The sequence below is a fragment of the Lathyrus oleraceus genome, chromosome 4 (assembly GCF_024323335.1).
Source record: "Lathyrus oleraceus cultivar Zhongwan6 chromosome 4, CAAS_Psat_ZW6_1.0, whole genome shotgun sequence".
Classification (NCBI taxonomy): domain Eukaryota; kingdom Viridiplantae; phylum Streptophyta; class Magnoliopsida; order Fabales; family Fabaceae; genus Lathyrus; species Lathyrus oleraceus.
Window position 1 is genome coordinate 371,453,894 of NC_066582.1, and position 25,520 is coordinate 371,479,413.

Genomic DNA, 25,520 nt, shown 5'->3' on the forward strand with positions numbered 1-25,520 from the left:
CATTCAATTCCCTTAAAGATATCTACATATTTAATATTTCAACAAAATGTCTTCCATACAACATTACATGATCAGTTCACGTGTCGAAGGTGAAATATTTGATCATCAGTTGTTCGGTTTTTGTTTTCGAAACACAGAGGTAACTCGGTTTACAATAAATCGACGATCAAATTTTTCACATCTGAAACAAAGAATAGAAAAGAAATTGCAATGCAGTAATGTGGGCCAAATCATCTATAAAAATCCGGTTTGGTTTGTAGAAAACCAGGTTAAATTTTATCAGAAGAAGATTCGAGATGATGATGATATTCAGCATATGTTTGTCAGTCACGAACAATCTGGTTACAACGATATAGAGTTGTATATATTACCACATCAACAACAGGTGTCTCTGTACATTGATCAGTCACATGTGTTTTGTGAGACTGATGACGGACAAGCTGAGGTGAATGTTCTAGATGACAAAGAAGAAGAATCTGAGATCATGGTTGATTCGATGGTGAACGCTGAAGAGGAAGAGGAGCCAATAACAACAAGTTATGTATACTGCCCACCCCAACAGATGACAAGGTTAAATTTGGGTTCAGATGAACCTTTAGCAGATGTATGGTACAATCCTTACGTGCAGATGCAAGGATCTTTGAAACAAGGAGACACATTTCGCACAAAAGAGGAATGTGTAAGAGCCATTAAGAAATTCCACATGCAACTATCAGCTGATTTCAGAGTTGACAGAACTGACGCATCGAGGTATAAAGTTTATTGTCCGAATGAGCACTGCCTTTTTATGTTGTCAGCTTCGTACCGGAAGACGAGCGAGTCTTGGGAGATTGGATCAATGGGTCCAGATCACACATGCATGCTGACAAACCCAATCCAGGATCTTCGTAAATTAAGCTCTCAGCTAATATGTGATGAAATATTATCTGTTATTAGCGACAATCCATCATTAAAGGTGAGTACAATAATCTCGCATATTAGGGCAGAGTACGAGTACACTCCATCATATAGGAAGGCATGGATAGCTAGGACAAAATCTATTGAAAAAGTGTTTGGCAATTGGGAGGAGTCTTACAAACAACTTCCAAAATACTTGTTGGCTCTAAAACAATATGCTCCCGGAACAATTGTCAAGCTGGAAACAAATTGTCCGCCTATACACCAGATGGTACGTGTGCTGTTGGAAATAAAATATTTCACCGTCTATTCTGGGTGTATCAACCAGGTATCATAGGTTTTTCTTTCTGTAAACCAATTATACAAACTGATGGTACATGGTTGTACGGAAAATACAAAGGAACGTTACTGATGGTAGTGGCACAAGATGGGAACATCAATATTTTTTCAATCGTCTTTGCCCTAGTTGAAGGGGAGACTGCTGAGGGATGAAGTTTTTTCCTAAGAAATCTCTGATTGCACGTTGCACCTCAGCCTAACTTATGTTTGATCTCCGACAGACACCCTTCAATCATCAGTGCATATAATAACATTGACAACGGCTGGCAAAATCCTCCTTCGACGCATGTGTTATGTAATAGACATATTGCTCAGAATTTCATGCGGGAAATCAAAGATAAGACGTTGCGGAAGAAGGTTGTCAATGCAGGTTACGCATTATCAGAACCTTCTTTCAAACACTAACGCAAGGAAATAAGATTGTCAAACGAAGATGCGGTACGGTGGATCCATGGTATTCCCTTGGAGAAGTGGACTAGGGCATACGACAACGGTCAACGTTGGGGCCACATGATAACAAATCTTGCGGAATCAATGAACTCTGTCTTCAAAGGCATCCGTAACCTACCAATAATCGCTTTGGTGCATGCTACATATTTCAGGCTAAGGGCGTTGTTTGAAACCAGACGCTTAAAATCGAGTTCAGTGTTGCAATCTGGACAGTTGTTCAGTGATGCTTCGATGAAATTCATCAGACATTGTAGCACCTCAAATTTGCACCTATCATTGTACATACATTCTCATATTAGGTCATAACATAACATGGTCCACTGCATAGCATTGCATTGTCCCATTTGCCTCAAGTGCAAGCCAATCAAGAGAATTAGGTCAAACTGATCAGGAGATCAGTCAACCAAGCAAGCAAGGGTGTTTCTCAAGGAGCCAAGGCCCTAGGGTTGGTCCAATTTTTTCACATGACTTGGAGGTCCATTTGAAGTGTTTAGGTCAAAGATTGGAGGCTCAGAGGTCATCAGTCCATGCACAATCAGTCCAAAACCCTAGAAAGTCAAACTTGGTCAACTGTGGCTGATTCTTTGGTTTTGATGGATGGATTTGGTTTGAGAGAGCTTATTCATGTCCCAATAGGCCTCATATATCATGGCAAACAATATCATTGAAGAATTTGAAGCCAATCAGAAAATTTCCAAAAATAGAAACTGGACCTGTAATTTTAACTGCCAAAAATGGAAACTTCTTGATCCCAAACTTACATCATGATACAAGCTTCAAATGAATTTTAGCCCAACATGAAAGTTGAAGATCTTGTTCTCCCATTTCCAAAAAGTCCAAGAACTCTCAATTCCCATGTATGGTTGTCAAGATATGATCAATTCATTTTCACAAAATCTTGAACTTCAAAAGGCGATATCTCTCAAACCATTTGGCCAAAATTGGTGAGGTTTTTTCCTACAAACCACATTTTACCTCCTCTTTCCAAAAATGTAAATTTCATGTGCCCAAACATTTCCAATCAAAATGGCACTTTTGAACCTAGCATGTTTAAATTCAAGTGAGGTGCAATTTTGACATTTTGAATTAAGTAATTTCCATCATATTGGCCAATTGGGATTGACTTAAGACAACATTTTTGACTTGCCAAGGCCCAAAATCGTGCAGAATTACACACCTCCATGTGCACTTGGTGAAAATTAGCAAAAGAGCAATTTGGTTCATTTGAGTAAAACATGCTTAACATCTCATTAAACAAAACTTAAACAGCACATAAAAACCATTTTTCTGAGCATTTGGTAACCCTAGCAGCCACAGAAAGAAGAGTTTTCTCTCACTCTCTCAAAACTTCATCTTTGGTCATTTTCAAAATCTGCGAAAACCTCAAGAGATTTGGACCTTGCCATTGTTGCTTCACCATCCAAACACCATTGTGAGCTGGTTTCAACCTTCAAACACTACCTGTAACCATCATTTTCGCAACTGTTTTGTCAAGGCATCATCAATGGCAGGTTTCGATTTGGTCTGTTTCAAGCATCATTGAGCCAAATTCCTTCAACCATTTAGCATATGGAAGCTTTGTGAGCATCTGTTTTGGGCATTTGCAACAAGAAAACCACTGAATCGACACTGTCCTCCAAACTTGGTAAGTTTTCGATTTTCATTATCCTCTAAACCATGCCATGCTTTAGGTAGGTCTTGTTTCGCTGATTCTATTGAGCTTTGGATCCATAAAAATGGTCGAGTGATGAGTGAATAATGTTGATTTGAAGTTGCATGTCAAATGTTGTTTTTGCTTATTTCTTCTGTTTTAGTTAAAGTTACTGAAAATAAATGATGGAATGTTGATGATGATGCTTGGCTGGTTCGAATATTGCTCTCAATTTGTGTTTCTGGAAAATTATTTGGTTGAGTCGATTTTGAGAAGATGAACGCATGACACTGTTACAGCCAAACCCTAATTTCCCAGAATTTGCTTCTTCTTCACGTGCTGCATGGGCTTTTTTTACTGTTTTATTGATATGAACCAATCACAACATTTCCTTGTACTGAGCAAAACGGCTGCGTTTGGATAAGTGATTTCCAGAATTACGCTTATGCCATTCCGTCCCAATTTATTTAAATAAGTCCATTTAATTCATTTAATTTCATATTTTATTTCATTTGGCATGGCTCACTTTGAAAAATCATATTTCATTCATTTTAATTCCAAATCTCATGAGAATTCTTGCATCATCTTCATCATGATCCCTAGTTTTTTACCATGATTTTTGCTGATTTTTTGGATGGTTGGATTTTTAATGGCATTAGGTTTTGTAGAATGTGACCAAATTTTGTACATCTTGCCAAATCTTTTGTGAAATTGTAATGCATTATCCATTTGATCTGAAATTTTTTGTGCTTAATCTACACTCATCCATGTTTATTTTTATGTAAAGATCATGAATTTATCCTATGTGGTTTGAGAGTTGTGAATTTTTGAAATAGGGTGTGACAACTTGTGTCACACAATGAATGTGCAATTTCCTGATTTTTGAATCCATGCTTCTTGACCTCCAATTGACCTCAATTTTTGCATGAACCTACTCTTATATGTCTAGTTCACTTGTGATTTTTCTTGGAATTAATTATGCCATTTCCTAATTGTTTGAGATTTTCTCCCCTGTTTGACCAAAATGTGGACTTATTGTGATGCATGTTACCATTTCATTTGTGAAATTCTCATACTTCATTAGATGGACATGAAATTTTACATGAGATAACTAGACATCCTCATCTTTGCCATGGTTTTAGTCCCATTCATTTATCATACACCATCTCTGATTTATGATTTTTCTAAGTTGATGCATGTTTGGTTGACTTCCTTAAGCATGTTCACAACTGCTTTGACTTTCTGATTTTCATTGACTGCCTTCCACTTGTCCAAATATGATGAAATTTGACATGCTTACCATGCTAGGTGTTAGGATTGATCATGATTTATTTGGTAATTTTTGGAAATGTTTGAATTGACTTTTGATGCAAGTCTTTCTGTTGACTCCTACGAGCTTCTGTTTGCAATGCTTTGACTTAGACTGTTCATGAAATGATGATGATGCATGATATGAACTTGAAACCAATTGGGTTTGATTCTTAAGTGTTTGAAGTTGATTTTGATTGGATATGGCTTGCTGTTTTGGCTTTCTCATTTATTTTTGACCCTAGGCTTGTCCTAGTGGTCCTGTGGCTTATAATTGAGTTCATGTTTCAGGTTAAGCTACAAGTGCTTCAAAGAAACTTTTGCAAGTTGATTGGGTTTATCTGTTTATCATGAGCTAACCTTTGTTTTGTAGGTGGCTTGACTTATATGATTTGGGTCTTGTGCTTTTGCACATTTGACTGTTGATTTAACTGTTCATTCCTACTTCCTTTTGCTTAAACTTTTGAACTGTGTACTGACCTGTTTGACTATTTCAGGTACCATTAGTTGCTTAGAATTTGCTTTGCTTTGCTATTTAGCAACTTGCTTGAGGTATAATTCCTTTTTCTTCATGTAGTCTGGAAGACCTGGCCTGTTACTTGGCCAGGCAACTGTCTGAAGTCCTCCTTAAGAGGCAATGTTTGTGTATGTTTAGTTTGTCCTTGTACATATGAAAGTCCTCCGTGAAGAGGCAATTGGTAGATCAAAGGGATAAGCAACCTATCCCCTACTATTCTGTGAGTCTTCTCCTTGCTCCCATTACATGGTTGTAGCCTTGAGATCAAAACCCAAGATCTTTAGAGTCCAACTTGTGGAAAGAGCTCCATCTTTCTGAGCTCCCACACCTTCTTATATTCAATGCTCTCCATGGCCAGGGATAAGAGCAATGAGGCACACCCCTCATCTCCTCTCATCTGCTTCACCTTGGCTCTCAATGTCAAGGTTAAGAGCACATTCACCCAGTTCCAGAGGTTTGTTTGTCGAGGTTGATATGACCCCTCGACTAAAACCTAACCCTTGTGTGAGCCTCTTGTTTGTGTATAGTGTGTGCCACTTGTGATTTTGTGTTTGTTTGACTAACAACTAACACTAATTCTTTTCTCTCGCCCTCGTTGCGATTGAGACCTCCCCTTTCTCTTGCCCTAGTGGCAATCGAGACCCTTCTTGCTTCCTGTGCAAGTTAGGTTGTGTGTGGCTTGCTTCCTGTGCAAGCCATGCTTAGGATAGGTTGGCCCTTGTGCCATTTAGCTAGAAACCATAACTTAGGGTTGATTTTGCATGACAACATCTAGGCTCGAGTCGTAGTCTCCCTAGAGTTGTGTCTCCCTCTGTTATCTGGTTTAGGCTAGATCCTTTGTCCCTGCGTAGGGGAACTACATCGCCCTGATCTTCACACCAGATGAAGTATGTAGGCAGGAGATTGAGCTGATCTCTCCGGGCGCCCTTTTTCTTTTTCACCCTTTGTGTCTTAACCACCCTTGTGTGTGTTCTGGTTGGAGTCCGACATAAGTCCAGCGATTGGCAGTTGGTTTCCTGTGTGTGTTTAGGTTCGGATGCCGATGTAAGTCCAGTGATTGGCATTCGGGCTCCACGTTTGCCTGTGTCTTGTTTGTTTGTGTGCGTGTCAGCCGAGCTACGAATGCTCTGATTCTTCTCTCGTCCGAGAAGATACGTATGCATAGGATGCGACATCCTAGCGAGCATTTGTCGTCTCCCCAGTCCGAACTACTTCGACTCTGATGTCTATGCTAGATAGACTAAGTAGGCCCAGGATGAGATATCCTGCCGAGTCAGTTTCAGTCAGTTTCTTTTGTCTCCTTCAGCCAGTGTGTGTGAGTTCGAGCAGTGTTTAGCAACCAAATTTCTTTCCTTTTGTGCGTGGATCCCGTAGAGTACTACGGATGCGTAGGGGTGCTAATACCTTCCCTTCGCATAACCGACTCCCGAACCCATTCTCTTTGGTCGCGAGACCATGTTCTTTCCTAGGTTTACTTCGAGCGTTTCCTTTCCCTCTTTTGGGATAAATAACGCACGGTGGCGGCTCTGTTGTTTCTTTTCTTTCCCGCCGGTTTTTTCGCGTAATGCGACAGCTGGCGACTCTGCTGGGGATATAGAGAAGTTGACCTCTGCTGGTCCACCTTCCCTAAGCGAGTCTCTCCTAGCGCTCTCTAGGTTAGGGTTTTGGTTGCTTTGTGCTGCTTTATTTATTGCATTCATTTGTATATATTTGCATTTACTGTTTGCATTTATTGTTCGCATTAATGTTTGCATTCATTCGTTATCATTTGCTGTGCTGGCTGTGTTTCTTTGTTGGGGTGGGATTACTCGAGGTAAAAGGCCCAATACCCAGGCTATGAGTGAAATCTAGGAAACCTAGGAATAAAGTGATTCATGGGAAGCGGGTGGTATGCGCCACTTAGCGGAACATTGATATCACGAGCAGTTCAGACCCTGGTGGGATATTATCGGTGCATACATCGGGTGTGCGCAGGATGATATCCTGCGAAAGGTTATTTATGCTGCGTTTCTCTCGACCGTACCCTGGCCTAGATGACACCCGTGAGCGGGAAGGGAATGATCATTTTAACAGGTACAGTTGGTGACTCCCAGTACTGATGGTGACTATGAATTCTAGACATTTATTTCTGGACACCGGAGGTTTGACCCTGGTTTTGATCAGAGGGTTCCGTTTATTTCGGATCCCTGGGCTGAATTTGAGGGTACTCGCTCAGATGGTGACTCAGTTCTTCAGAATGGGTTCAGATGCCGGCTCCTCATATGACTTTCGGGTTTCAGATGGTTCCTCAGATGCCAGTTCCTGCCAGTCTTGGCTCCATCATTTGCATCATAGCATGTTTATTTTCCAAAAAAATAGTAATGCATGAAAATAAAAAAAAAAGAGTTAACTCGCATACGCATATCCTTTTCAGGATCATTCATGATAAAATAGCATCCGCATCATACGCATATCATGCACATATTATCCTTGCATTACAGACATGTTTGGGGACAAGACTTCTCACTCCGGTTCCTTTGTCAGACAGGATAGCTGATCAAAGACCACACCGGTATTCAACCAGGCTCAATCAACAGAGAAGTATGGATCAGGTTCAGACTGAGTTGGCTGAGATGAGGGCGAACATGGCCCAATTCATGAACATGATGCAAGGGGTCGCTCAAGGTCAGGAAGAGCTTAGAGCCTTGGTTCAGAGACAAGAGACCGTGATTCAGACATCCAACCGTGCTTCTCCTGTTGTTACACCTGCCCAGGTCCCTGAGACTATTCATGTTGCTGCTCCCACTAACGACTATGCCGTCGGGGATGAACTTGAGGGTATCAGAATCAATGGTCAGCCTCTTGCTGCAGAGGTCAATGTCAGAGCTACCCGGGCTCCGTTTCGTCACCCTGCTCCAATGTTGACAGACAAGAGGACATGTTTACTCTCCTCAGTGAGGATGATGACGTTGTGAGAACCGAAGAGAGGGATAGAAAAGTGGATGCTCTTGCTGAGAAAATCCGAGCCATGGAATGTCAGAACTCCCTTGGGTTTGATGTGACCGACATGGGTCTGGTGGAAGGGTTGAAGATCCCCTACAAGTTCAAAGCACCTTCTTTCGACAAGTACAATGACACTTCCTGTCCTCGCACCCATGTGCAGGCGTACTTCAGGAAGATATCTGCTTACACTGACGATGAGAAGATGTGGATGTACTTTTTCCAAGATAGTCTATCTGGGGCATCTTTGGACTGGTACATGGATCTGAAGCGAGAATCAGTCAGAAGCTGGAAAGATTTGGGTGAGGCCTTTCTGAGGCAATACAAACACAACATGGACATGGCGCCGAGCCGAACTCAATTGCAGAGTTTGTGTCAAAAATCCAAGGAAAGTTTCAAAGAGTATGCCCAGAGGTGGCGTGAGCTAGCCTCTAGAGTGCAACCTCCTATGCTGGAGAGAGAACTGACTGACATGTTCATTGGAACCTTGCAAGGAGTGTTCATGGATCGTTTGGGAAGTTGCCCGTTCAGTAGCTTTTCAGATGTTGTTGTCTGTGGGGAAAGAACTGAGAGCCTTATCAAAGCAGGAAGGATACAAGATCCTGACTCTTCAAACTCTTCCAGCTCTAAGAAGCCATCCTTTGGGGCACCCAGAAGGGGAGAGAATGAAACAAATGCTGTGCACCGTCGGAGGAGTGCAAATAGAGGACAATATCGGCAAGTTGCTGCTGTGACTATTCCAGCAACTCAAACTCAACAACAGCCGAGAAGACCAACTCAGCAGCATCAACGTCCACAACGTCACCCTCAGCAGCAGGTTTACCAGCCTCCCATTGACAATCAAGCTGGTACAAGTAATGAGAGGAAGAAGATCATTTTTGATCCAATCCCCATGTCCTACGCCGAACTGTATCCCACTCTGATAGAACGGAACTTGATTACTCCCAGAGACCCGCCGCCCGTACCCGTCAACCCTCGGTGGTGGTATAGGCCTGAACAACATTGTGTGTATCATTCGGGTGCTCCTGGTCATGATGTGGATAGTTGTTTCCAACTGAAGATGAAGGTTCAAGACCTTGTGAGGTCAGGTATTCTGATCTTAGAGGACTTGGGTCCCAATGCTAATCAAGTCTGAAGATAACAAGTCCTGGGCCGGCGCCGACTTTTTCTTCAGAAGGGTTGTTCAGAATGCAGAAGCTACTGATGCAAAAGATATTGACAGTTGTAATCCCTGGGGGGATCTATCACAATTGGGTCACTGTGGGCTTTCCTATAGTGTTCATAAATCATTGTAGTAATCACTTTGTTTAAAAACCCTTCTCCCATGCCAAAAGGAGAAGTGATGGCATTGTTGGCAACATTTTGTGCAATGATATTTTCATTCAAATAAATTCATGTTAAACATTTGTTTTTCCATTTGTTTTCCCTTTTCGCTTTTTACAAGAAATTGGTGATCACAAAAAACCTTAAAAAACAAGAATAAAAGCAATCTTTTCATCTGCATAACGATTGTCTTGTTTGATTTTCAAAGAGCTTTTCATATCAAAATCTTTATGCAGGTTGTTTCTCAAACCCATTGAACATAATGATCGGACGTCATCTCCCAATTTTGAATTCCCTGTATTCGAAGCGGAAGAAGATGATGTTGAAGGGACTCCTGACGAGATTTCCCGACTTCTTGAGCAAGAAAAGAAGATCACTCAGCTGCATCTCGAGAATCAGCAGAACAGCCAACTGGGGCATTTACCAAAAAAAAAAGGAAAAAAGAGAAAGAGGAGGGTGCAAAATCAAAAAAAAAAGAAATCAATCAAAATCAAAAGAAATCAAAAGAAAGAAAAAGAAAAAAAAAAACAAAAGAAAATAGCACCCTCCAAGTCCCAAGTTGACTGATGCTGAATTCGATCGAAAAGAAGAGATCAACTGCCATGTGTCATGATCAGTTATATCAGCAGAGAGTGATGAAAGCATTCAACAAGAAGGTCAAGCCTCGTGTGTTCCGAGAAGGTGACCTCGTGCTCAAGAAAGTCTTGTCTTCCATGCCCGATTCCAGGGGCAAGTGGACTCCGAGCTATGAATATCCGTGTGTTGTCAAGAGAGTTGTTTCGGGCAGTACTTTGACACTTACAACAATAGATGAAGAAGTTCACTCGTCCTGTGGATTCCGATGCAGTCAAGAAATGCTTCGCCTAGAATAAAAAAAAGAAGGCAAAAAATAGCTCGCTAAGTCGAACACCCCAAAGGGCGACTTAGGCAAAAAGGAGTGTCTCGGTGGATTGAAAACCCGAAAAGGCGATCCAGGCAAAAGTTAGAGACATTGAAAAAGAAGAATTTTCATCCCGCTAGATTGAACACCTCACACTGGGGCAATCTAGGCAAAAATTAGGGATTTGGCAAGTAACTGCATCTTGACAAGACTGTGCTCTGTATCTGTCATCCGTCAGGGATTCTCGATTCATCGTCGACTGAAGCTCCGAATACATCGAAAATTCAGAATGGTAGAGGAAAGGTCATTATGTTCAATGTAGCCCTCTCCAATATATATCACCGATTTCAAACTTGTACAGATCTATGGAGTCTCGCCCTTTGCAGACTACCATTCCATCACATTAATTTGAGCTTTTATCCAATTATTTGCACTCTTATTTGTTTTCAACTCAACAAATGTTTTGTATGTTTTTAATTGATAAAGTATCATTGTTTTCAAAATAAACAAATTTTTCAAAAATTTTCAAAGTGAACATTCACGATGATGGAAGGATACTTAGGAGACCCACAGTGCTCTCCCAAGGGCGGTATGATTACCAACAGATAAGACAATTGTTCGTATCTCGAGCATGACTGTATCTTTGTCCTGCAGAACCTCGTATGGTCTCTCCTCAGTGAAGTTGCCCGATGCAGTGTTGTTTGAAGTTGTTCATCTTCAGGTTCCCGGCAGTACAACATTCTTCCTCCAAGTCCCTGTTAGCCCTATTGTGGGGCATCTCTAGTATAGGTTTGTTTGAGCCCTACTGTGGGACATTCCCAGCAAAGTTGCTGTCGAAATACTTTTGTGGGGAAGTTCCCCAAGCAGAGTGTTTACTGAAGACGTTAGCGTTCCTCTCTCCAGCAGAGCAGTCTTCTCCTCTCCCCGCAAGATGGTGTTGTTCACTGATATCCCGGTTTCCAGCAGATCGTGTTTTCTCTCTGGTGTTTTTGGCCTTCCCAATGGAAGAAGAGTAGTACCGGGTGGTTGATCCCTGGACCTGCGTGTGGAACATGTCTGTTTGTCAGCATTCATCATACATTTTAGGTATAATGCATACATGCATAATCATAACATTCAGGTACTCATGTTGCAGCTGTTGCCGTGTATCTGTTGATGGTTGTTTCCTGCTATTTGGTAATACAGATCTCCCTAGTAGATTTTCCCCTAGCAGATGTGGGTGTGTCTGATCTCTCCATGTAGAGCCAACCCCTTAAGCAGAAAGTGTCTATCCTTTCCTGCCATTTCCCCACTGAGATACATCCTCGTGGATGACGGTTGTTTCCGTTCCCTCCCTAACGGGATGGGTTTTCCCTATTGAGTTCTGTCCTCATTAGGATGAGTCTTGTTTCAGTCTGCCTTTTTGGATCGATCCTAAATTGGCTTCTTGTTGGCTGTCTCCTATACTTCCCTGGGGCATAAATGAATAGTCGCTCACTAACCGGCACTCATCCATCTTGTCCTCAGCGGAATTTGTTCGCCTCTACCTACGAACCGGTAGCTGTAAGTCCTTTCTTTGCGGTCTTCTACCCGTTACCCGGTAGTTGTAAATCCTTTATCTCGCTCTGTCTCTCAGCAGATCGTTTCCATTGGCTTCTACCTACAAACCGGTAGTTGTAAGTCCTATCGTCGTGGTTTTCTACCCACTAGCTGGTAGTTGTAAAATCCCACATTCCTCCCCTTGTTGGAGCTAACCCTTTGTGCTCATCCCATCGATGACTAGTTACTTTTCTGTGGCTTCTACCTACAAACCGGTAGTTGTAAGTCCTATCGTCGTGGTTTTCTACCCACTAGCTGGTAGTTGCAAAATCCCACATTCCTCCCCTTGTTGGAGCTAACCCTTTGTGCTCATCCCATCGATGACTGGTTACTTTTCTGTGGCCTCTACCTACAAACCGGTAGTTGTAAGTCCTATCTTTGTGGTTTTCTACCTACTAGCCGGTAGTTGTAAAATCCCACGTTCTCCCCTTGGTGGAGTTAACCCTGTGTGCTCATCCTATCGAAGATCGGTTACTTTTCCGTGGTTTTCTGCCTACAAACCGGTAGATGTAATCCCCTCTTTGTGGTATTGATACTCTTTTCCCCTTTGGATACTTGCCTTGATCAAGCAGTATTGTCCCCATTGGGTCTTCCCCTTCTTTTTGGATATTTGCTCCGAGTTAGCAACTTTATCCTCTTTTGATTGGTCATCTTTTGCATACCTAGCCTGGTACCCTGATGCCTTTCTTTTCGGTCGATTATTCATTTAACAACCTACAACCCGGTTATGGATAATCTTCCATGCGAGGTTATTATCTACGTTTTGACGGCTATAGATAATATATCTCATGCACTCTTTGGTCAATCTTTCGATTGTTATCACCAGCAGAGTAAGATTCGTATTCCTTGTGGAATCGAATGTCCATCCTTTAACAAGTTTGCCTTCGCTCTCTTCAGGATGATGTCGGTCGATTATTCATTTAACAACCTACAACCCGGTTATGGATAATCTTCCATGCGAGGTTATTATCTACGTTCTGACGGCTATAGATAATATATCTCATGCACTCTTTGGTCAATCTTTCGATTGTTATCACCAGCAGAGTAAGATTCGTTTTCCTTGTGGAATCGAATGTCCATCCTTTAACAAGTTTGCTTTCGCTCTCTTCAGGATGTTTTCGGTCGATTATCCATTTAATAACCTACAACCCGGTTATGGATAATCTTCCATGCGAGGTTATTATCTACGTTCTGACGGCTATAGATAATATATCTCATGCAATCTTTGGTCAATCTTTCGATTGTTATCACCAGCAGAGTAAGATTCGTATTTCTTGTGGAATCGAATGTCCATCCTTTAACAAGTTTGCTTTCGCTCTCTACAGGATGATGTCGGTCGTTTATCCATTTAATAACCTACAACCCGGTTATGGATAATCTTCCATGCGAGGTTATTATCTACGTTCTGACGGCTATAGATAATATGTCTCATGCGCTCTTGGGTCGAAGTCGTCCTCCCCAGTCGAGTAAGATTCGTATTCCTTGTGGAATTGAATGTCCATCCTTTAACAAGACTGCTTTTCTAGCCCTCTTCAGGATGTTGAGTGTTTTGGAACACGAACCAATTCACGCTTTGGCACTCAGGCCAATTTTTCCGGTATTCAGACCGAAGAAGTTTCCGACGATCAGGTCGATGTACTTATGTTTTTTCCGGTATTCAGACCGAAGAAGTTTCCGACGATCAGGTCGATGTACTTATGTTTTTCCGGTATTCAGACCGAAGAAGTTTCCGACATTCAGGTCGATGTACTTATGTTTTTCCGGTATTCAGACCGAAGAAGTTTCCGACGATCAGGTCGATGTACTTACGGCACTCAGGCATTGGTTATCCCTGTGTTACCATTTATTTTGGTATCCAGGTCGACGTTTCTGTTTCGGTATTCAGGCCGATTTCTTTTTTCCGTTCCAGACGGATTTTTCTTTCAAGACTGTTTCTTTGCCGATCCTGACAGGCATTGTTGTATTATATCCAGTTGGTGCAAATTTCTACGGTTCTTGGTATTCAATCCCTGTTTACCCTGAAAGTCTGACAGCCGTTGCTCTCATCCATTCGGGTTCCCAGCTGATTGAATAGGGGCAGCTGTAGCACCTCAAATTTGCACCTATCATTGTACATACATTCTCATATTAGGTCATAACATAACATGGTCCACTGCATAGCATTGCATTGTCCCATTTGCCTCAAGTGCAAGCCAATCAAGAGAATTAGGTCAAACTGATCAGGAGATCAGTCAACCAAGCAAGCAAGGGTGTTTCTCAAGGAGCCAAGGCCCTAGGGTTGGTCCAATTTTTTCACATGACTTGGAGGTCCATTTGAAGTGTTTAGGTCAAAGATTGGAGGCTCAGAGGTCATCAGTCCATGCACAATCAGTCAAAAACCCTAGAGAGTCAAACTTGGTCAACTGTGGCTGATTCTTTGGTTTTGATGGATGGATTTGGTTTGAGAGAGCTTATTCATGTCCCAATAGGCCTCATATATCATGGCAAACAATATCATTGAAGAATTTGAAGCCAATCAGAAAATTTCCAAAAATAGAAACTGGACCTGTAATTTTAACTGCCAAAAATGGAAACTTCTTGATCCCAAACTTACATCATGATACAAGCTTCAAATGAATTTTTGCCCAACATGAAAGTTGAAGATCTTGTTCTCCCATTTCCAAAAAGTCCAAGAAATCTCAATTCCCATCTATGGTTGTCAAGATATGATCAATTCATTTTCACAAAATCTTGAACTTCAAAAGGCCATATCTCTCAAACCATTTGGCCAAAATTGGTGAGGTTTTTTCCTACAAACCACATTTTACCTCCTCTTTCCAAAAATGTAAATTTCATGTGCCCAAACATTGCTAATCAAAATGGCACTTTTGAACCTAGCATGTTTAAATTCAAGTGAGGTGCAATTTTGACATTTTGAATTAAGTAATTTCCATCATATTGGCCAATTGGGATTGACTTAAGACAACATTTTTGACTTGCCAAGGCCCAAAATCGTGCAGAATTACACACCTCCATGTGCACTTGGTGAAAATTAGCAAAAGAGCAATTTGGTTCATTTGAGTAAAACATGCTTAACATCTCATTAAACAAAACTTAAACAGCACATAAAAACCATTTTTCTGAGCATTTGGTAACCCTAGCAGCCACAGAAAGAAGAGTTTTCTCTCACTCTCTCAAAACTTCATCTTTGGTCATTTTCAAAATCTGCGAAAACCTCAAGAGATTTGGACCTTGCCATTGTTGCTTCACCATCCAAACACCATTGTGAGCTGGTTTCAACCTTCAAACACTACCTGTAACCATCATTTTCGCAACTGTTTTGTCAAGGCATCATCAATGGCAGGTTTCGATTTGGTCTGTTTCAAGCATCATTGAGCCAAATTCCTTCAACCATTTAGCATATGGAAGCTTTGTGAGCATCTGTTTTGGGCATTTGCAACAAGAAAACCACTGAATCGACACTGTCCTCCAAACTTGGTAAGTTTTCGATTTTCATTATCCTCTAAACCATGCCATGCTTTAGGTAGGTCTTGTTTCGCTGATTCTATTGAGCTTTGGATCCATAAAAATGGTCGAGTGATGAGTGAATAATGTTGATTTGAAGTTGCATGTCAAATGTTGTTTTTGCTTATTTCTTCTATTTTAGTTAAAGTTACTGAAAATAAATGATGGAATGTTGATGATGATGCTTGGCTGGTTCGAATATTGCTCTCAATTTGTGTTTCTGGAAAATTATTTGGTTGAGTCGATTTTGAGAAGATGAACGCATGACACTGTTACAGCCAAACCCTAATTTCCCAGAATTTGCTTCTTCTTCACGTGCTGCATGGGCTTTTTTTACTGTTTTATTGATATGAACCAATCACAACATTTCCTTGTACTGAGCAAAACGGCTGCGTTTGGATAAGTGATTTCCAGAATTACGCTTATGCCATTCCGTCCCAATTTATTTAAATAAGTCCATTTAATTCATTTAATTTCATATTTTATTTCATTTGGCATGGCTCACTTTGAAAAATCATATTTCATTCATTTTAATTCCAAATCACATGAGAATTTTTGCATCATCTTCATCATGATCCCTAGTTTTTTACCATGATTTTTGCTGATTTTTTGGATGGTTGGATTTTTAATGGCATTAGGGTTTGTAGAATGTGACCAAATTTTGTACATCTTGCCAAATCTTTTGTGAAATTGTGATGCATTATCCATTTGATCTGAAATTTTTTGTGCTTAATCTACACTCATCCATGTTTATTTTGATGTAAAGATCATGAATTTATCCTATGTGGTTTGAGAGTTGTGAATTTTTGAAGTAGGGTGTGACAACTTGTGTCACACCATGGATGTGCAATTTCCTGATTTTTGAATCCATGCTTCTTGACCTCCAATTGACCTCAATTTTTGCATGAACCTACTCTTATATGTCTAGTTCACTTGTGATTTTTCTTGGAATTAATTATACCATTTCCTAATTGTTTGAGATTTTCTCCCCTGTTTGACCAAAATGTGGACTTATTGTGATGCATGTTACCATTTCATTTGTGAAATTCTCATACTTCATTAGATGGACATGAAATTTTACATGAGATAACTAGACATCCTCATATTTGCAATGGTTTTAGTCCCATTCATTTATCATACACCATCTCTGATTTATGATTTTTCTAAGTTGATGCATGTTTGGTTGACTTCCTAAAGCATGTTCAAAACTGCTTTGACTTTCTGATTTTCATTGACTGCCTTCCACTTGTCCAAATATGATGAAATTTGACATGATTACCATGCTAGGTGTTAGGATTGATCATGATTTATTTGGTTATTTTTGGAAATGTTTGAATTGACTTTTGATGCAAGTCTTTCTGTTGACTCCTACGAGCTTCTGTTTGCAATGCTTTGACTTAGACTGTTCATGAAATGATGATGATGCATGATATGAACTTGAAACCAATTGGGTTTGATTCTTAAGTATTTGAAGTTGATTTTGATTGGATATGGCTTGCTGTTTTGGCTTTCTCATTTATTTTTGACCCTAGGCTTGTCCTAGTGGTCCTGTGGCTTATAATTGAGTTCATGTTTCAGGTTAAGCTACAAGTGCTTCAAAGAAACTTTTGCAAGTCGATTGGGTTTATCTGTTTATCATGAGCTAACCTTTGTTTTGTAGGTGGCTTGACTTATATGATTTGGGTCTTGTGCTTTTGCACATTTGTCTGTTGATTTAACTGTTCATTCCTACTTCCTTTTGCTTAAACTTTTGAACTGTGTACTGACCTGTTTGACTATTTCAGGTACCATTAGTTGCTTAGAATTTGCTTTGCTTTGCTATTTAGCAACTTGCTTGAGGTATAATTCCTTTTTCTTCATGTAGTCTGGAAGACCTGGCCTGTTACTTGGCCAGGCAACTGTCTGAAGTCCTCCTTAAGAGGCAATGTTTGTGTATGTTTAGTTTGTCCTTGTACATATGAAAGTCCTCCTAAGTGAAGAGGCAATTGGTAGATAAAAGGGATAAGCAACCTATCCCCTACTATTCTGTGAGTCTTCTCCTTGCTCCCATTACATGGTTGTAGCCTTGAGATCAAAACCCAAGATCTTTAGAGTCCAACTTGTGGAAAGAGCTCCATCTTTCTGAGCTCCCACACCTTCTTATATTCAATGCTCTCCCTGGCCAGGGATAAGAGCAATGAGGCACACCCCTCATCTCCTCTCATCTGCTTCACCTTGGCTCTCAATGTCAAGGTTAAGAGCACATTCACCCAGTTCCAGAGGTTTGTTTGTCGAGGTTGATATGACCCCTCGACTAAAACCTAACCCTTGTGTGAGCCTCTTGTTTGTGTATAGTGTGTGCCACTTGTGATTTTGTGTTTGTTTGACTAACAACTAACACTAATTCTTTTCTCTCGCCCTCGTTGCGATTGAGACCTCCCCTTTCTCTTGCCCTAGTGGCAATCGAGACCCTTCTTGCTTCCTGTGCAAGTTAGGTTGTGTGTGGCTTGCTTCCTGTGCAAGCCATGCTTAGGATAGGTTGGCCCTTGTGCCATTTAGCTAGAAACCATAACTTAGGGTTGATTTTGCATGACAACATCTAGGCTCGAGTCGTAGTCTCCCTAGAGTTGTGTCTCCCTCTGTTATCTGGTTTAGGCTAGATCCTTTGTCCCTGCGTAGGGGAACTACATCGCCCTGATCTTCACACCAGATGAAGTATGTAGGCAGGAGATTGAGCTGATCTCTCCGGGCGCCCTTTTTCTTTTTCACCCTTTGTGTCTTAACCACCCTTGTGTGTGTTCTGGTTGGAGTCCGACATAAGTCCAGCGATTGGCAGTTGGTTTCCTGTGTGTGTTTAGGTTCGGATGCCGATGTAAGTCCAGTGATTGGCATTCGGGTTCCACGTTTGCCTGTGTCTTGTTTGTTTGTGTGCGTGTCAGCCGAGCTACGAATGCTCTGATTCTTCTCTCGTCCGAGAAGATACGTATGCATAGGATGCGACATCCTAGCGAGCACGTGTCGTCTCCCCAGTCCGAACTACTTCGACTCTGATGTCTATGCTAGATAGACTAAGTAGGCCCAGGATGCGATATCCTGCCGAGTCAGTTTCAGTCAGTTTCTTTTGTCTCCTTCAGCCAGTGTGTGTGAGTTCGAGCAGTGTTTAGCAACCAAATTTCTTTCCTTTTGTGCGTGGATCCCGTAGAGTACTACGGATGCGTAGGGGTGCTAATACCTTCCCTTCGCATAACCGACTCCCGAACCCATTCTCTTTGGTCGCGAGACCATGTTCTTTCCTAGGTTTACTTCGAGCGTTTCCTTTCCCTCTTTTGGGATAAATAACGCACGGTGGCGGCTCTGTTGTTTCTTTTCTTTCCCGCCGGTTTTTTCGCGTAATGCGACAGACATGAAGCTGACAAAGCAAACACACATGTGGTTACGGTCTTTGACCCTTTGACCGAAGTAAAGGTTGGTTTAGTGTTGTCGATTCCATGGATCACAATGAGGGCATGCCGATGGGACAGTACAGAGTCGAACTAGATAGAGGTTAGTGCGACTGCAAAAAGTTCCAAGCCTTTCGTACCCCCGCTCCCATGTCCTTGCGGCATGCTCAAAGGTTCGAAGGGATCCATCATACTTGTTATCTGAAGTTTACAAAGTCGTCAGTCTTTCAAATGTTTATAAAATTAGTTTTTTCGTAGTGGCAAAAGAGGATTATTGGCCAGAATATCAAGGGGACATCGTCAGGCACAACGAAGTTATGCGAAGGAAGAAAAAGGGTCGCCCAAACAGCATCCGAATTCGAACCGAAATGGATACGTTGAACAAAATGGTTAGACTATGTAGTTCATGCCGTCAACTAGGTCACAATCGTAATAACTGTCCTAGGGTTAGAATGAGCACAACCAGATAAATTTACATGTACCTCTATTGCAATATATGAAAAATTAAATTTATTTCATATTAGACGTCTGTCACGAAAGTACCATTGCATAAACAGTAACACATATAATTATAACAAATACAAGAACTATGCAATTACAACCAGCAAAACAATTTTGAGCATGTAATGCATCATCCTCCGAGCGTCTTGGTCTGTCTTAATATCCACCAATTCGCGTAATTCTCCATGTTGGTTGAACGTGGACACAAGCAATTGTATTCTTCTAATCCGTTCACCCTCTCCAATTTCTCCCTCTAACCAACTGTACAACGTCCGATTAAGACATTCAAACATATTTGTGTTCCAAAGTCGAATCTGTACCGGAGCCGCAACGGCAGAAAATATTACATCAGCACTTTGTTTTTGAATGTATGCAGACATTGTTGAAACAGGGAAAATTGAAATCGATGGTGGTTGAATTGTATTAGGAGATGAGTTTGAGTGAAAAATATTGCATCCAATGCGTGGTATTTATAGAGACGGACAAAACATGTGGGCGCTTGAGGGATTGACGCCCACATGACCATCACATGCAGCCAGATGAATTAGCGCCCACACAACCAAATGCACCTAGGCGCCACTAGCATTGACGCCTCCTCATGAGGCCCAATGCAGGCGCCACTAGTATTGGCACCTCCTCATGAGGAGCGTAATGCATGCGCCAATGCTAGTGGCGCCTCCTCGTGAGGAGCGCAATGCATGCGCCAATGCTATTGACGCCTCCTCTTTATGCATTGGGGGTGCCCTAGTTCATCTGACGCATCCTCTACCAAACCTGGTTATTTTGATAATTTTTTTAAATAATTAGTTATTTTGAAAAAAAAAAAATAATTATTATTTTGAAAAAAAATTCCAAACTTTTACCTACTTCCTCTTCAAGAACACCCATACTAATCCTATTTGAATCTGCTCAAACTTCAACAAAATTCAAGAAACCGATATCCTGAATTTCACAAAACTCCCAATATCTTTATATCTAAGTACAATTATCGTACTATGTAATCAAGCTTCATGTTAATCCTATTCATAGAGGATATGAACTCTACTATTTTCATTAACTTGTGCCATAAGACAATGATTCAATTAGTAAAAAATATGAGCATACAAAAGTATATAGACAATCATGAATATGGTATCTATCGGTTATATATAACGGTCAACTGAATATGGTTTCAGAGTTATAGATATATCCAAAACCAACAATGCTTAAAACCAACAGTGCAACAGTAACAATTGACCCCAAACTCCATATAATATAACTATACTTAATCCGATTCAAAGCCATAATTCAGAAAGAAAGGAAATAGCATAACAATAACCAATTTCTTTTTCTACATATCATTACAATGACATTCAAGATTAGCCCATGGTTCAAAAAGTTACAGAATAATTAAACCTGTAATTTAAAGCCTAGTGTCGAGGGTGAGGCACAAATTGGTATTATTCTCCAGCTCAGCCAAGTGATTATGCATGAAAAGGATACCATATTTTCTCTAGGAGAAGCAATTTAAGCATTCTAAGAGAAACTTGAGAAATACTCATCAATCTGCATAAAAATGCTCAGTAGACATCAAAGAGTAAAGGTAATCAGAAGAACTGTTACCCATGGTTTTAAACTGCTTTCCACAAGAACGGCGACAGTAATTGTGACTACAAGTCTACAACCTATGCTTTTCAAGATCTCAACAACCACATCAAATCCAGCTATATCTGACTACAATATTCTACATATCAAATATCATAACATAACCACCACAAGTGTAATTAAAAACCTTACTTATATGATAACAAGATGTGGATAAAGTAAACCAGGGTGTTACAATTTGATTACATTACATGTTTTAACTGAACCAAAATAAAAAACATATTGAACAGGCTTTTCTTTTCTGTTTTACAGGTAAACCGAATGCTAAATTAAGCCGATAAATAAGAGACTCGTCTGTCATCATTCATTAACTATGAAAATATGGAATACACAAAAATGCTCATCACCAATTCACCACCACTATCACTAATTACTACCACAATAACTAATAACTAACATGTGCTTGTGATCAAAACCATAAACACATCCAACCAAGCCAACAACATATAAACAATTTCATCAATTACACCATATCTTGATAAAAACAAAAAATTGCCATTTTGATCTATGAAACACTGGCACATATATAGACACGACACACAGGACTGGTTGAATAATGCGGTAATGCGGAATACCAAACAGACACCTTCAATCTGAAGTGTCAATGCTACATAGTCATGATCAATCATCATCATCATGATCACTCTCATCACTGAAATACCCAGCTTTCTTCCCTTTCTTCTTCGTCTTGTTGTTGTCCAAACCCTCATCATCATTTCTGTTTCTCCCCAGCAACCTTTCACCCGCTTCATCATCCACAACAGAAGCCCAATTATCGTCAAACTGCTCCGCAGCAATCTGACCACCCTCCTCCTCCTCCTCATCACCTTCCTCCTCCCCATACCTATCCCTCAGCCCACTAAATCCCCATCGCGGCTTCATAGGCTGAGGCCGCGGCCTCGGCCCCAACTGATTCTTAGGACACTCATACGACAAATGACCATGCCCCCCACACTCATAACACAAAGCAGTCTCAGTATTGTACACGCGCTTCCGAATAAACTCCGGAGCACGTCCATTATCAGTAGCAATAGAAGCAGTTAGAGTCCTTCCATTGAGAATCTTCTTATTCATCTCCGCCAAGGCGCGTTGGGCGTCATTACGAGAAACGAATTGGACAAACGCGACACCGCGGCTTAGGCACGTGTGACGGTCTTTGAGAACAGTTACACGCGCGATGCGGCCGAAAGTAGAGAAGAGCGTATGGAGATCGGAGTTTGTTAGGGAGTAATCTAGATTAGAAACGTATAGCGTCGATTTTGATGGTGCTAAGGGTTCACCTGTTCCTCCTATTGATGATCCTTTGTTGTTCGGTTTTGATTGGGGTTGATTACTGGATGTGGTGCCGGTGGTGGTGTTGGGGGTTGAGGACGAAGCGCAATAGCGGTAGTAGAAAACATCGTCGTCTTCATCGATGTCGCTGTGTTTTCGTTTGTGTTTCTTCTTGCTTGACATTTTTTTCGGTTCAGGTTTTTTGTTTCCGGCAACGGCGTTCGGTTTCCGGCGACGGAATTAGTTCTCCGATGCTTCTTTAATCTATAGAGGAAATCTGAGAGTGGAGAGATTCTATAATGCGTTTGAGAAACCCTAGAGAAGTGAAGCGAAACTCCAAGCGGATCTGGACATGGATCCGGATATTTTGGATTGGTTTTATATATGGTTTTATCCATTCTTATTTTTTTATAAGCAGTACTATCCATATGTAAATGGACAACTTGCTCACCGCCAGAGTACTTGTAAAGATAGCATAAAACTAAAAATTATTATGTTTTAATATTTTTTTATTTAATTGGTCAGCCACCCATCTGCATATATAAATTTTAATAATTTTTTGTTAGTATGATGCTAGATTTTTTAAGACAAAAATTTCTAGTTCGTTAGATATACAATTTTATTATATTATTTTAGATTATATTTTAATATCTTAAGATAAATAGAGTTATTGAAATTTAGCAAAAATAGAATAGAGTGAAATAGAAATTTTATTACTTTATTATTTGAATAATTAGCGATAAAAACAAAGTAAGTTTTTGATTCTGCTCATATAAAAGAGAAACAATAGTGATGGAAAGTGATGAAAATTATCATTCTGCTCATATTAAAGGGAACAATACTCGTAGAAAGTGATCAATACTAGTAGAAAGTGATGTAATTTTTTATTCCTCATATCTAAGGGAAACAATGCTAATGAAAAGTGATGAAATGAAATAAAATAGAATAATAAAATTTTATTATACTGGATCTGATTTTAATTAACTCAAACAATGTAATCCTATTCTATTTCATCTCATATCACTTCATATCATCTCATTGCATCAATTTAAGCAAAACCTTAGTCTAATAACTTCAGTTTCACAACATTTAAAAACTCTTATGTAGAATTTGTCCAGAATTGAAGAGGACTCATCTCTTACTAGAAACTCAAAAATTAATTTGTTTTCAAAAGTAATGCTTTATTTATACGCTTAGATTATGTTTGGACATCTTAAAATGAAGATATAAGAATAAAAATGAACATAGTGAATCAACAAAATTAGAAGTACATACGATTAAAATGCATTAAAATCGATGACATCTTTTTAAATTTATTGAACTTTTCGCATTAGACTTTTTTCTATTGTATTATTTTTCAACATCATTTAATTTCTAGAACTCATGCATCCTATCCAAAAAAGCAAAGTTCTCACTCAGATGTTTCTTCCTTAAGACGTTCTCTCCATTCTACGAATGTTGGTGGTAGAGGACACCCTCGTTTCAAATAAGCTTGTCTAAAATGCATCTTAGTAGCAATCTGTCTAATCAAGACAACCCGGCCATTTAAATTATTTGGAGGGCAACTTAGCAGAGGGAAAACGATTTACGAAAAACTATGTCTTGTAAACTAAACTAAAACTCAGTCATATACATTTGATATAAGATGACTCATTTCAGAAAAATTCATCCACTTTATTGTCGTTGTGGGGACACCAATTTTACTAAGAATCAAAGGATTTTGAATAGCTTGTATTTGTGTATTAGTCATATAGAGTCGCATGTAATTGTCGCACCTCAAAAAAAGATGATAATGCGATCCCTCGCGATAGCACGCGGAAAAAAAAATGTTGTTCGAAACAGAGTCGCCACCGAACTTTATTTATTCCAATGAAGGAATAGGAAAATATCGAGAAAACCTTTAGAAATAAGAATAATGGTCGTCGCAACCATATTCGGGTTCGGGAGTCGATTACGCAAGGGGAAGGTATTAGCACCCCTCACGTCCGTTGTACTCAACGGGAACCTTTTAGTCTGATTTTTCTATTTGACTGTTAATTGACTGTTTATCTGCTTGCTTCGAGTAATTAGAATTGATGATAGATGCGGATGAAGACCTCAGGATGGGGGAAATGGGAGGTTTTTTATTAGTGTGCTCGCGAAGATACAGCAATCTCCTGCCTACGTATCCTTATGGTGCAATAAGGAAATCAGAGCATTCGTAGTTCGGGCTACTACGAATATTGGTTGTGTTTTGTTTTGATGAACGACTGTGTAGGTCGGCGTTCTAACGGCTAAACACTGGCTTGTCTACTCTCGGTGGAGGCTCTAGCACTGGTTTGTTGTGCGCATTAGAAAGGATTGACAGTGTTCTTTTTGAAAGGGTTTTGGTCACGCGGGGGTGACGAGTTGAATTGACGTGTTTGGATTTGATTGGTTTCGATCGCTCGAGGGCGAGAATTTAGGTTTGATTTGTTGATGATTTGAGGAACGAAGAAAGATTGAGCAATATGGTGTACACCAATCGTTCAATTCTTTCGAGGAATCATAAGGCGTGCGCCTTCTATTCCCTTTTCGTTCGAATTGTTTTGAAAGTTTGTTTGTGGATGTTGAATACGCACGGTAGTGAGGCGTACGCCTCCTACTTGCTTATTCAAAGAATAACGAGGCGTATGCCACCTATTCCCTTATCCAAGTTTATTTAACGTGTTTTAGTCGGAAGTCGATAATTTGTGCAATATGGCGTACGCCAATTATCCAAATAATCGAGAGACGGTGAGGCGTACGCCTCCCATCTTTTATCACCCGAGGTTTAAATTGTAAAAAGATATGTTTAGATATTGTATTCGATTTATGAAGATAGCTTGAATTTTGGGTTGGTAGGTTTGGATTTGTCGATGATTTGAGCAAGGTGGCGTACGCCAATTATTCAAATAATCAAGGAGTAGTGAGGCGTACGCCTCCCATTCTCTATTGAAGTTGTATAGTTTATTCTGTAAAATTGGGTTGGATATAAGAGGTGATTTGAGTTTATTCGATTGTGTTTTAAGTTTGATGACAAAAACTCGAGCAATGTGGCGTACGTCAATTATTCGAATAATCGAAAGATAGTGAGGCGTACGCCTCCTATCCTCTTTATTATCATAAATTTAGAATTAAATGTTTTAGAATTTGTAGTTGATTTGGAAAATGATTTGAATATGATGGTTGAAGTTTAGAAATAATTTGAATTTAGAACCTATGTTTGATTTGAAAAATTGATTTGAAATTGTATGATTA

At 40.1% G+C, this 25,520-nt stretch overlaps 1 protein-coding gene across 1 annotated transcript; it reads right to left on the bottom strand.

Annotated features, from left to right (window-relative positions):
- Positions 1–21,611: 21,611 nt before the first annotated feature.
- LOC127137528 (U11/U12 small nuclear ribonucleoprotein 31 kDa protein) lies at positions 21,612–22,445 on the bottom strand. Its single transcript, XM_051063986.1, has one exon. It carries the CDS (start codon positions 22,443–22,445, stop codon positions 21,612–21,614), a length of 834 nt encoding a protein of 277 aa, XP_050919943.1.
- Positions 22,446–25,520: the final 3,075 nt, after the last annotated feature.

Coding starts and splice junctions, on each gene's coding strand:
- LOC127137528 (XM_051063986.1), bottom strand. CDS start 22,445: ATGTCAAGCAAGAAGAAACACAAACGAAAACACAGCGACATCGATGAA.